A 13,840-nucleotide genomic window follows, 5' to 3' on the forward strand; every position below is an offset into this window, starting at 1 on the left:
GTTTGTTGTGATCCACACAGTCAAAGGCTTTGGCATAGTCAATAAAGCAGAAATAGATGTTTTTCTGGAACTCTCTTGCTTTTTTGATGGTCCAGTGGATGTTGGCAATTTGATCTCTTGTTCCTCTGCCTTTTCTAAAACCAGCTTGAACATCAGGAAGTTCACAGTTCACATATTGCTGAAGCCTGGCTTGGAGAATTTTGAGCATTACTTTACTAGCGTGTGAGATGAGTGCAATTGTGCGGTAGTTTGAGCATTCTTTGGCATTGCCTTTCTTTGGGATTGGAATTAAAACTGACCTTTTCCAGTCCTGTGGCCACTGCTGAGTTTTCCAAATTTGCTGGCATATTGAGTGCAGCACTTTCACAGCATCATCTTTTAGGATTTGAACTAGTTCAACTGGAATTCCATAACCTCCACTAGCTTTGTTTATAGTGATGCTTTCTAAGGCCCACTTGACTTCACATTCCAGGATGTCTGGCTCTAGGTCAGTGATCACACCATTGTGATTATCTGGGTCGTGAAGATCTTTTTTGTACAGTTCTTCTATGTATTCTTGCCACCTCTTCTTAATATCTTCTGCTTCTGTTAGGTCCATACCATTTCTGTCCTTTATCGAGCCCATCTTTGCATGAAATGTTCCTTTGGATCTCTGATTTTCTTGAAGAGATCCCTAGTCTTTCCCATTCTGTTGTTTTCCTCTATTTCTTTGCATTGATCCCTGAAGAAGGCTTTCTTATCTCTCCTTGCTATTCTTTGGAACTCTGCATTCAGATGTTTATATCTTTCCTTTTCTCCTTTGCTTTTTGCTTCTCTTCTTTTCACAGCTATTTGTAAGGCCTCCTCCGACAGCCATTTTGCTTTTTTGCATTTCTTTTCCATGGGGATGGTCTTGATCCCTGTCTCCTGTACAGTGTCACAAACCTCATTCCATAGTTCATCAGGCACTCTATTTCTAGGCCCTTAAATCTATTTCTCACTTCCACTGTATAATCATAAGGGATTTGATTTAGGTCATACCTGAATGATCTAGTGGTTTTCCCTACTTTCTTCAATTTTAAGTCTGAATTTGGCAATAAGGAGTTCATGGTCTGAGCCACAGTCAGGTCCTGGTCTTGTTTTTGCTGACTGTATAGAGCTTCTCCATCTTTGGCTGCAAAGAATATAATCAATCTGATTTCGGTGTTAATAAAATCCACCACATACAATTGGCCCCTCAATGAAAATGTTTGTGGGAACTCATTGGTCCATGAAATACATCTGAAAATTTTATTAATGCTGTCAACATTTGAGATTTTTAATTTAATATTTTTAATTTAATAAAAATACACAGTAAATTTTAGATTCTATGGCAAAACCTTAAAAATTTAAATTCTGTGGCCAGAATTAATATTTGATTATATTGCTTAAATGGATGAGATATTTATCTTTATATACCTAAAGGTAATAGATTTAATAAATTTAGTAAATAAAGCTAACATAATGAAATGAGGTATAAGCAGAGGATTTGGTAGTGTAAGTTGATTTAATTCTTAACTATCTTAGAGGAATTAAAAGCAACTTAGCTAATCTTCTTTCCTTCTCTCCCTCCCAGAATCATATCTTTTTCTTTATTTCTGCACTAGCAATTCTATTGCAAATAGATAAATGAGGCATGAATATTATAGCAAATTTGACTGACCTTATTTTCCATAAAGAGATAAAAAAGTAAAAAATACAATAAAATACAATTTTGTGGGAGTTCTATCAGAAATCAGCTGGCATTTATGAGCTTGGTATTATTTTTAACCAAAGGGGAAATTCAGATTTGTATGGGTCTCTGAGATTTTTCTGCTTACAGTTAAAAAATGCAAATTCTGTCAACTTCCTGCTTACACACATGCAAACCAATCCAAATAACTTAAACTACTTCCTTTTTATTTAATCTCTTTTCAAAATGGGAATTTCTAAAAGCAGAAGACATGTTCTTAAAAGTTGAAATGACGTGTCATCATTAATTTTTGCTATTTGAGGTTGTCAATTGCATATGTCATAGAAATGATTAATCATCAAAATTTAATAACCAGAAGTAAACACAGAACATCAACTGTGCTACTAGAAAATTATCTGTGATTGAATCAATATTTTTGTCTTCACATTTGAATGTGTAAGCAAGTTTTACAGCCAGAGTTCTATAGTTCTTGACAGACGTGGCAATAATAATAAGATAATATTGTAAATCTTTAAGAGCTGTGTGACTCTACTACTCAGTTTCCTAGGCATCAACTCTGAGGTGCCAACTGATGATATAAAACTCAAATACAAACTTGTGCAGTATCAATGTCAAAGTTAAATCTTAAATCATGAAAAACACACCAACAATGGAAATCACTTAAAATGTAAAATTAAACAGAAATAGTATAGCTCATTGACACGATCTGCATTTTCTCCTAATCAGGACAATTTCAATAGAAACATTTTTAAAATTATAACTAAAGTTATTTAGCATGTAGCTATGGAAGGAAGAAAATACCTTATGTAAAACATTTAAATAAGGAAGTGGAAGTCTACACGTAAAGGGCATTTTCAAACTGCAACATATGGAATTTATCAGAAAAATGAAATTAGAATGTACAGAGTTTCAGCTTAATTTTAAAAAGACAAAAATGTACCAAAAAGATGTTCATAAATATTATATAATAGATTGCAATTTAACAATATACATTCTAGATGCCTTAAAGGATACTTAGGTGCCAATGGTTTATATTAGAATTGAAGAACAACATAGAATCTAATTGTCCCATATCCTGCATAACTTTTAGTTAGCTTAATGTGGTTATTGTGAAGAGTTAGACACTTACCCTTGAATTCAAGGCCATTTCTCTTGTCTTTAAAAGTCACTATGGGTACAAAAATGGGGAGATATTCCCTTAGATCAAATGCTGTGCTTTCACATTCTGAAGCACATTTCTATGCAAAAATATATCAGTGAACTAAGATATTATAAAAATTAGGATAATATATAGAGCAGTATTTAGTATTTGGAGGACATAAGTAAATGGGAATACCATAGTAGCCAAAAATATGAATGATAAATTATATTAATCCATCTATAGAAATAAGTTACATACTAAATATGTATATAAAGATCTTCTGTTTAAATCCATATCTTTTACCTGCCTCCAATCCTTCAATAATTTTCACCAAGTTATGCTTTTATATGTTAAAAGAATATCCTAGCTATTGTAAACAGTACTGCAATGAACATTGGGGTACACGTGTCTTTGTGAGTTATGCTTTTCTCAGGGTACATGCCCATTAGTGGGATTGCCGGATCATATGGTAGTTTTAGTTTTTAAGGGGTCTCCATGCTGTTCTTCATAGTGGCTGTATCAATGTACATTCCCACCAACAGTGCAAGAGGGTTCCCTTTTCTCCACACCCTTTCTAGAACTTATTGTTTATAAATTTCTTGATTATGCACATTCTGACTGTTGTGAGGTAATACTCATTGTAGTTTTGATTTACATTTCTCTAATAATTAGTGATTTTGAGCATCTTTTCCTGTGTTTGCTGGTCATCTGTATATCTTTGGAGATATGTCTATTTAGGTCTTTCACCCAATTCTTGATTGGGCTGTTTTTTTGATACTGTGTTCCATGGGCTGCTTGTATATTTTGAAAATTAATCCCCATAGATGGCAGCCCACCAGGCTCCCCCATCCCTGGGATTCTCCAGGCAAGAGTACTAGAGCGGGTTGCCATTTCCTTTTCCAACGAACAAAGCTAGTGGAGATGATGGAATTCCAGTTGAGCTATTTCAAATCTTAAAGGATGATTCTGTTAAAGTGCTACACTCAATATACCAGCAAATTTGGAAAACTCTACAGTGGCCACAGGACTGGAAAAGATCAGTTTTCATTCCAATCCCAAACAAAGGCAATGCCAAAGAATGTTCAAAGTACCACACAGTTGCACTTATCTCACACGCTAGCAAAGTAACACTCAAAATTCTCCAAGCCAGGCTTCAACAGTACATGAACCATGAACTTCCAGATGTTCAAGCTGGATTTAGAAAAGGCAGAGGAACCAGAGATCAAATTGCCAACATATCATCAAAAAAGCAAGAAAGTTCCAGAAAAACATCTAAAAGATGCTTACTCCTTGAAAGGAAAGTTATGACCAACCTAGATAGCATATTCAAAAGCAGAGACATTACTTTGTCAACAAAGGTTCGTCTAGTCAAGGCTATGGTTTTTCCTGTGGTCATGTATGGATGTGAGAGTTGGACTGTGAAGAAGGCTGAGTGCCGAAGAATTGATGCTTTTGAACTGTGGTGTTGGAGAAGAGTCTCTAGAGTCCCTTGGAATACAAGGAGATCCAACCAGTCTACCCTAAAGGAAATCAATCCTGAATATTCTTAGGAGGGACTGATGTTGAAGCTGAAACTCCAATACTCTGGCCACGTGATGTGAAGAACTGACTCCTTGGAAAAGACCCTTATGTTGGGAAATATTGAAGATAGGAGGAGAAGGGGATGACAGAGGATGAAATGGTTGGATGGCATCACCGAGTCGATGGACATGAGTTTGAGCAAGCTCCATGAGTTGGTGATGGACATGGAAGCCTGGCGTGCTGCAATCCACGGGGTCACAAAGAGTCACGTGACTGAGCAACTGAACCTAAGTTTGCAAATATTTTCTCCCATTCTGAGGGTTGTCTTTTCATCTTGTTTATAGTTTCCTTGACTGTGCAAAAGCTTTTAAGTTTAATTAGGTCCCATTTGTTTATTTTTGTTTTTATTTTCATTATTCTAGGGGGTGGGTCAAAAAGGATTTTGCTGTGATTCATATCAAAGAGTGTTCTCCCTGTGTTTTCCTTTAAGAGTTTTATAATGTGTGACCTTACATTCAGGTCATACAGAATGAAGTAAATCAGAAAGAAAAAACAAATATATTAAAAGAATAGAAGTAATGACTACATGTGTGTGTATATTTCTGTATGTCTGAAAACAGAACATTTAAAATTGTTCCAGGTAGCTGCTTTAAGAATGCTGTTAAAAACATAGCTCCACTGAAGTGTAAATGTGAGTTTCTTAGCTATACTATGAAATACAATATAAGATTAATGTACAATGTAGTTATTCATTCATGAGGTTGATGGAATTTAGCTTTAATTTCCTTTTCTCACTGTACCATGAAGAAATAAACAGTCACAGGATGATTTCATATTTTACAACTTCTCATTCATGGAAACAAGAAAAGATTTAGAAATATACAGATTATATAGAAAAGAGCAGATTCATTCATTCACATTCAAGTTTGTCATCTCTAAATCAGAATAAGAGAATGATGAAGAAAATCTATTAAGAAACAATATCAATCAGTATTAAATGCAAATAAGTAAGTGAGATGATTATCAGCTCATGTTCTTGTAAATAATGCAAACATTTTTGTGCAAACACACGTGGCCAAGAAAAGATTAGAATCTTTGTTTGCTGTCTTGGAATTCCATCTTTTAAAATGTCAAAGCTTTCCTATCACAATATTCACTTTACCTTCAAAACTTTAATATAAGGCTTTACTCACATCAGCATTTGGATTCTGAACTCAGAAATAAAAGAACAGAAATTGTGCTTCTATTTCTATAGGTCTTATATACTATTAAATTTTCAATCTGAATAGTGTAGGTTTCAAATATATGTTAACTTACAAGTCTAGAATAATTGGTAAACCAACACTGAGGTAACATTTCCTTATTTCTACTCTCTAAAATTCTTACTCAGTTTTGCCACCAAAAAATTACCTTTTGCAAATGTGAAATACACAATATGACCTTTTTTATGAGATTTCAGCACAAAATTATCTAATCCAGCTTCCATGATAGTGTTTTTAAATAAAGGGAATGCAGTTAAGTATATAAGATTTCTTTAATGGTAAATTAGTATTTTTATATTAAAGAAAATGTTTCTTACACATGTGGAATGTTCCAGACATTGTTCTAACTGTTTGGTATAAAGAAATGAGCAAGACAAAGAATATTCTTGAAATAATGGAATTACCTTTCTTTCTTTTTCTTTGTACCTGTTTGTCCATCCACTGACCCATTTATTTATCTATGGCATATATGTATGGATAACTGTTCATCAAAACAGCAAAAACATTACAGTCATAGAGGAAAAAAAAAAAGACTTGGTGTTTAGTTATGTTCACTGTATTAGTTCATTTTTAAAGTAATATAAATTGTAAGAAGACACAATCTCACCACCTGACCTTGTTTTTAAATTTGTGATTTCTAAAATAGCTAAAAGAAATGTTCACTGGAAAATGTTGTGGACATTCTTATAATATATTTGAATTTAATAGGAAATACCATTCAGGGTATTTATCTATGAACAAGTTGAACACATTCTACTTGCTGTGCAGTTTTCCACAAGGTCAGAACACGGTTTATGATCTATGAAGCCAACATCCATTACCTTAATTATCGTAGTTCTAAATGATTATCAATATCTGATAATGATTGAAGCCACTTTTTTTTTTTTTTTTGCTTTCAGAAATAGCATGCCTATTTTTGAAACTACTTTCTTTACTCCCTTCTATGTGAATATCAATACAATTTGATAAATTCCATGTGGATTTCTGTTGATATTCTGATTGGAAATGCAAGAACTTAAAGATTAGTCTGGAGAGAAATGACATTCTTTTTTTTTTTTTTTTTTTTAGAAATGACATTCTTATTATAACATATTATCCATTGTTTTGGCTTGTTCAGAGCCATATTTTAAGTATTTTGTTCATAGATTTTGAATTGTTATTGGAATTTTTTCTTATTATCTTTAGTTAATTGAACTTTTATCAAGAAAATTTAACTTTTTATATAATGGGTCTGTACCTTGTCTTGGATATATGTTTTGTCTGTACATAATAGCACAATTGCCTCTTTCTTCTTGCTTATTCATCTACTGTGGTACAACTTTGAATAGCAGATTTACTGGTTATTTTTGCTATTTTGGTTTGTTTCTGAACTCCTGAGTTTAAATGATTGCCTGTAAATAATAATATTTGATTTCTTTAAAGTAGAAATTCTAAGTAGAAAATGGAACTTCTCAGATATTCTTAGTTTTAACCATGAATATGGGTTAACATTTTAAAATTGTTTTATTATTTTTTATAATAATCATTCCATTTTCTGAGTTGAATTGGTAGAATATATTAATACATTTTTGATAGAGAACCTTTCTTGAATTCTGAGGATAAACACCATATGGTCATGATGCATATTTTATAACACTTGTAGGTTCCATGTGCCAAAATTATCACTTAGAAGTTTTTCACCCATAATCATACATAAACCTGTAATTCTCTTCTTTTATACTATTTTTATCAAGTTTAAGTGTTAATAATTTCCTGCCTTATAACATATGTTAGGAAATGTGCTTTTGAATTTCTCTAAAATGTTTTTTTATCTGTTTCTTAAAGTTGATAAAACTCACCTATAAGAATAGGTTTTCCTAAATAGCTTTCCTCCTTTTTTCTTGATCAGTTTTGTACAGGCTTTTGATAATGATGAGAAATTCGGGAGATTCTTCAAGTGTCGTGAATGTCTTTTCTCCCTTCTTCCCTTTGCTCTATAAGGGGGGAATCTGGTTCTTGCCACACTGAGTCATATTCATCACAGCCCACATTTGGATCCAGAGACAGGCACACTCTTGCCTGCAGCTACACTCCTGTTTTATGTTTCTCTGTTGTTTCTGGCTAATGGAGAGTTTTATCTGTACCACTAAACATGCTTAGGTTTCTTAATGACTTTATAAAAACAGGTCTTATTTCTTACTGCTATGTTTAGAGAAAGCACGATCAATGTATAATCTTACCACAGCATTTTGAAAAGGACTGCTTATATCTTCTCATGTCAGCATTTTACATATGAATGTGTAAATGATGGGCGCTATTAGATTTTAGTATCATAGCTAAAACACCATTATATCATATATGGTTTCTATTTTTACTCACCCAGAATCTTAAAAGGATACAATATGTAATTATACCACCAAACACTTCCATTTCCCCAGATTAATGAAGATCCATTGGCAGCAATTTGGAAAATGTAACTTACTGTGCTGAAGCAATAACTCATATAGTGACCCATAAAAGTTAATACAATTTTAGAAGGGTCTAATATAGTCTCAAAGAAGAGCTGGAAGAAAGTGGGTCACTCTGTCAGCAAACCCAACAAATACATCCCAAAGAATAGTGGTGATAAAAATGATTCAGAAACAGAGACCATGGTAACAAAATAATTCAGTTTTGCAAATTGCTTCATGCATATAGAAGCAAAGAACTGTGTCTATGATTAGTCTTTCATTTTACTTATTTTAAAAATATATATAACAGCTCTTTAAAATTATTTATGATTACAGTGGGCAGTATTAGAACATTTCTCTTGAAAACTAAAAATGCTTTCAAATGTGTTTTATCATTTGACCGTTTTACAATTCTGTGAGACAGAGTATAGATCTGTTTCTAAACCATGCACACACACTGAGCTAAAGTGCGTTAAGTAGATTTTCTATGTTACATGAGTCTTCTCATTCAAAATAGTAACTGTTTACTGTAATGCATACATACACACGAAGATTTTCATTTCTTTTTTGACAATAATGGGCAGATGTGAACATTGTAGTTAAAATTTTTCATGTATCTTTGTTAATGTTAGCTAAAAGACTCTCCTTCCATAAATTTGTTTTTTTAAGTCTATATTTTGACTCACATTCAAAATTTCTTATAGTGCATGCAAATATGAATCATTAACTATGCACAGTGATAAAGAGATCTAACATATAGCTCAAAGAATGCCAATAATGTTAAAGCATCCAAAATGGAATGTCACTTTCTAACACAGTAAGATGTAAGAATAATTTTCATTTTTTATTATGGCTTTAGTTTAATTTCAGAAGAAATATAAAAGGAAAAAAAGTGTGTATCATCGTTGTCAGAATTCTTTTGTACAAGTGAGAGACCACTTGCCATAATATTATAAGTAAAACATTTCAATAGAAGGCTTAAATTATATAAATTTACATAATTATATAAAATTTAATAAACTATATAAATTTAAAATAATAAGAATTGTCTGAAAATAGAATATAATTCCTTGTGAAATAGTCCCTGATTCTGGAATGATTCAAGTAAAGGTGATGTTATCAAAGGGTTATTAAATCAGCATGGTGGTTGGATAAGTAATCTTTATGATTTCTTCCAGTTCCAATTCTTAAAGAGTCTTTGAAAATTTTAATTATTAAACCTCCAGATGTTGACTTTGAAACCTCCTTCTTTCTGAAGTTAAATATTATATATTTTTCTTTAATTCAGTGAATGTTTCTGTAACACCTATTATGTACCACATACCATGTAATCTGACTGTGACTCAGATCATGAACTCCTTATTGCCAAATTCAGACTTAAATCGAAGAAAGTAGGGGAAACCATTAGACCATTCAGGTATGACCTAAATCAAATCCCTTATGATTATACAGTGGAAGTGAGAAATAGATTCAAGGGCCTAGAGTGCCTGATGAACTATGGACTGAGGTTCGTGACATTGTACAGGACACAGGGATCAAGACCATCCCCATGGAAAAGAAATGCAAGAAAGCAAAATGCCTGTCTGGGGAGGCCTTACAAATAGCTATGAAAAGAAGAGAGGTGAAAAGCAAAGGAGAAAAGGAAAGATATAAGCATCTGAATCCAGAGTTCCAAAGAATAGCAAGAGGAGATAAGAAAGCCTTCTTCTGCGATCAATGCAAAGAAATAGAGGAAAACTACAGAATGGGAATGAATAGAGATCTCTTCAAGAAAATTAGAGATACCAAGGGGACATTTCACGCAAAGATGGGCTTGATAAAGGACAGAAATGGTATGGACCTAACAGAAGCAGAAGATATTCAGAAGAGATGGCAAGAATACACAGAAGAACTGTATAAAAAAGATCTTCATGGCCCAGATAATCATGATGGTGTGATCACTGACCTAGAGCCAGACATCCTGGAATGTGAAGTCAAGTGGGCCTTAGAAAGCATCACTACGAACAAAGCTAGTGGAGGTGATGGAATTCCAGTTGAGCTATTTAAAATCCTAAAAGATGATGCTGTGAAAGTGCTGCACTCAATATGCCAGCAAATTTGGAAAACTCAGCAGTGGCCACGGGACTGGAAAAGGTCAGTTTTCATTCCAATCCCAAAGAAAGGCATTGCCAAACAATGCTCAAACTACTGCACAATTTCACTCATCTCACACGCTAGTAAAGTAATGCTCAAAATTCTCCAAGCCAGGCCTCAGCAATATGTGAACCGTGAACTTCCTGATGTTCAAGCTGGTTTTAAAAAAAGCAGAGGAACCAGAGATCAAATTGCCAACATCTGCTGGATCATGGAAAAAGCAAGAGAATTCCAGAAAAACATCTATTTCTGCTTTATTGACTATGCCAAAGCCTTTGACTGTGTGGATCACAATAAACTGTGGAAAATTCTGAAAGAGATGGGAATACCAGACCACCTGATCTGCCTCTTGAGAAATTTGTATGCAGGTCCGGAGTAACAGTTAGAACTGGACATGAAACAGCAGACTGGTTCCAAATACAAAAAGGAGTACATCAAGGCTGTATATTGTCACCCTGTTTATTTAACTTCTATGCAGAGTACAGCATGAGAAACGCTGGGCTGGAAGAAACACAAGCTGGAATCAAGACTGCCGGGAGAAATATCAATAACCTCAGACATGCAGATGACACCACCCTTATGGCAGAAAGTGAAGAGGAACTCAAAAGCCTCTTGATGAAAGTGAAAGTGGAGAGTGAAAAAGTTGGCTTAAAGCTCAACATTCATAAAACGAAGATCATGGCATCCAGTCCCATCACTTCATGGGAAATAGATGGGGAAACAGTGGAAACAGTGTCAGACTTTATTTTTCTGGGCTCCAAAATCACTACAGATGGTGACTGCAGCCATGAAATTAAAAGACGCTGACTCCTTGGAAGGAAAGTTATGACTAACCTAGATAGCATATTCAAAAGCAGAGACATTACTTTGCCAACAAAGGTTCGTCTAGTCAAGGCTATGGTTTTTCCTGTGGTCATGTATGGATGTGAGAGTTGGACTGTGAAGAAAGCTGAGCGCCGAAGAATTGATGCTTTTGAACTGTGGTGTTGGAGAAGACTCTTGAGAGTCCCTTGGACTGCAAGGAGATCCAACCAGTCCATTCTGAAGGAGATCAGCCCTGGGATTTCTTTGGAAGGAATGATGCTAGAGCTGAAACTCCAGTACTTTGGCCACCTCATGCGAAGAGTTGACTCATTGGAAAAGACTGTGATGCTGGGAGGGATTGGGGGCAGGGGGAGAAGGGGACGCCAGAGAATGAGATGGCTGGATGGCATCACTGACTCGATGGACGTGAGTCTCGGTGAACTCTGGGAGTTGGTGATGGACAGGGAGGCCTGGCGTGCTGTGATTCATGGGGTCGCAAATAGTCGGACACGACTGAGTGACTGAACTGAACTGAACTACCATGTAATATCACTGGGCACAGAGTGGTATTTAAAACAAAGACATGATCCCTGTCTTCATGATGCTTACATATGGAAAATATAGATATTAAAAGCATACACCTGTATCTAAGTGGGAAATCACATTATGGTATGTGGCTTGAACTAAAAGATTAGGATGCTGGGAGATTAAGAGTAAAGTTCTATGAGATCAGGAAATGCTTCATCAAGACAGTAACACTTAAGCTGTCACCTGAAACTGGAGAAAGAAGTCAGGGGAAGAATGATGAGCATGTCTTGGTCATTTAAAAAAAAAAAAAAATCAGGCTGCTAAAAGTATAGCTGTGGGTAAAATTTTGGAGATGCATAAATTAAAAAAAAAATCAGTATTGATGAAACATAAAGAAGAAACAGAGATGTGCATAGAAAACCATTTAGAAGGTTTACATTGTCCCAAGTATTGGAAGGAGTTCAAACATTTATTCTTAAGTTTAACGAGAAGCTACTGAAATATATCACCCATAGAGGGACATAATATTTTATATTTCTAGAATTCCACTCTCTAAAATATGTGCTGAAAATGGAGCTATGAGTTGAAAGCTAGTGTAGGAATCCAGGGAAGAGTTTATGATAATTTTGACCAGAGTAGTAGCAGAAAGATGGGGAGAAAATTCAAACATAAAAGATTTAATTGAATGTTCTGATTTATTGGGAGTGGCTGAAGTATAGGTGAAGAACTAATAGTTTCTGAGCAAGATGAAATAGCTGGTATCAAACTTACCCAACTGCTGTAAATAGTTATCAAAATGGGGCAGAATGTATAAAATATATATAAAAAGACATTTGAAAGCAATGGATTATGCCATGAATTTTTATTTTTTTTCTATATGTTGAAAAAATTTTTTTTAACTTTACAATATTGTATTGGTTTTGCCACACATCAACATGAATCCGCCACAGGTATACATGTGTTCCCCATCCTGAACCCTCCTCCCTCCTCCCTCCCCGTATCATCCCTCTGGGTCATCCCAGTGCACCAGCCCCAAGCATCCAGTATCGTGCATTGAACCTGGACTGGTGATTCATTTCATATATGATGGTATACATGTTTCAATGCCATTCTCCCAAATCATCCCACCCTCACCCTCTCCCACAGAGTTCAAAAGACTGTTTTATACATCAGTGTCTCTTTTGCTGTCTCGTACACAGGGTTATTGTTACCATCTTTCTAAATTCCATATATATGCTGTATTGGTGTTTTTCTTTCTGGCTTACTTCACTCTGTATAATAGGCTCCAGTTTCATCCACCTCATTAGAACTGATTCAAATGTATTCTTTTTAATGGCTGAGTAATACTCCATTGTGTATATGTACCACAGCTTTCTTATCCATTCATATGCTGATGGACATCTAGGTTGCTTCCATGTCCTGGCTATTATAAACAGTGCTGCAATGAACATTGGAGTACATGTGTCTCTTTCAATTCTGGTTTCCTCCATGTGTATGCCCAGCAGTGGGATTGCTGGGTCATATGGCAGTTCTATTTCCGGTTTTTTAAGGAACCTCCACACTGTTCTCCATAGTGGCTGTACTAGTTTGCATTCCCACCAACAGTGTAAGAGGGTTCCCTTTTCTCCACACCCTCTCCAGCATTTATTGCTTGTAGACTTTGGGATCGCAGCCATCCTGACTGGCGTGAAATGATAGTGGTTTTGATTTGCATTTCTCTGATAATGAGTCATGTTGAGCATCTTTTCATGTGTTTGTTAGCCATCTGTATGTCTTCTTTGGAGAATTGTCTATTTCGTTCTTTGGCCCATTTTTTGATTGGGTCATATAAACAAATGGGACCTAATTAAACTTAAAAGCTTCTGCACAACAAAGGAAACTATAAGCAAGGTGAAAAGACAGCCTTCAGAATGGGAGAAAATAATAGCAAATGAAGCAACTGACAAACAACTAATCTCAAAAATATACAAGCAACTCCTACAGCTCAGTTCCAGAAAAATATATGCCGTGAATTTTAGAAGGGAAGTATTTGAAGTGGGACCTACACTAAACCTGCATGTCTCACGAGGAACATTTTTCAAAATGCTGCATAGAGAAATAGAGCCCAACAGAGAATACTGGCCTCAGTGAGTGTAGGACACAGATCAGAGTCTGTGACTGTGGGAGTAGCTGGGGTGTAGGTGGCAAAGTATCAGGAGAAAAGCAGAGAGACACACTCCAAACGTCTGCATAGAATATGTCCTAGGTCCTCTAACAGGTCCTGTGTTGACCATGTGCAAGACTCAATTCTGGAAGGTTCTGCAGAGAACAG

General features: G+C 35.1%; 1 protein-coding gene across 10 annotated transcripts in view; it reads right to left on the bottom strand.

Annotated features, from left to right (window-relative positions):
* Positions 1–13,840, bottom strand: part of CCDC102B (coiled-coil domain containing 102B) — a 340,996-nt gene that overhangs the window by 67,838 nt on the left and 259,318 nt on the right. For 4 of the 10 annotated variants that reach the window (XM_070361709.1, XM_070361704.1, XM_070361707.1 and 1 more), the window contains one exon: positions 2,841–2,879. The exons of 4 other annotated variants lie outside the window; for them this stretch is intronic. In XM_070361709.1, the coding sequence (XP_070217810.1) occupies positions 2,877–2,879 (3 nt within the window). In that variant the 3' untranslated portion in view covers positions 2,841–2,876. Of the gene's footprint in view, positions 1–429; positions 1,154–2,840; positions 2,880–13,840 lie in introns of those variants that run through there. 2 more of the 10 variants (XM_070361708.1, XM_070361703.1) reach the window with 1 other exon arrangement.

The sequence above is a fragment of the Bos mutus genome, chromosome 24 (genome assembly GCF_027580195.1).
Source record: "Bos mutus isolate GX-2022 chromosome 24, NWIPB_WYAK_1.1, whole genome shotgun sequence".
Taxonomy (NCBI): Eukaryota; Metazoa; Chordata; class Mammalia; order Artiodactyla; family Bovidae; genus Bos; species Bos mutus.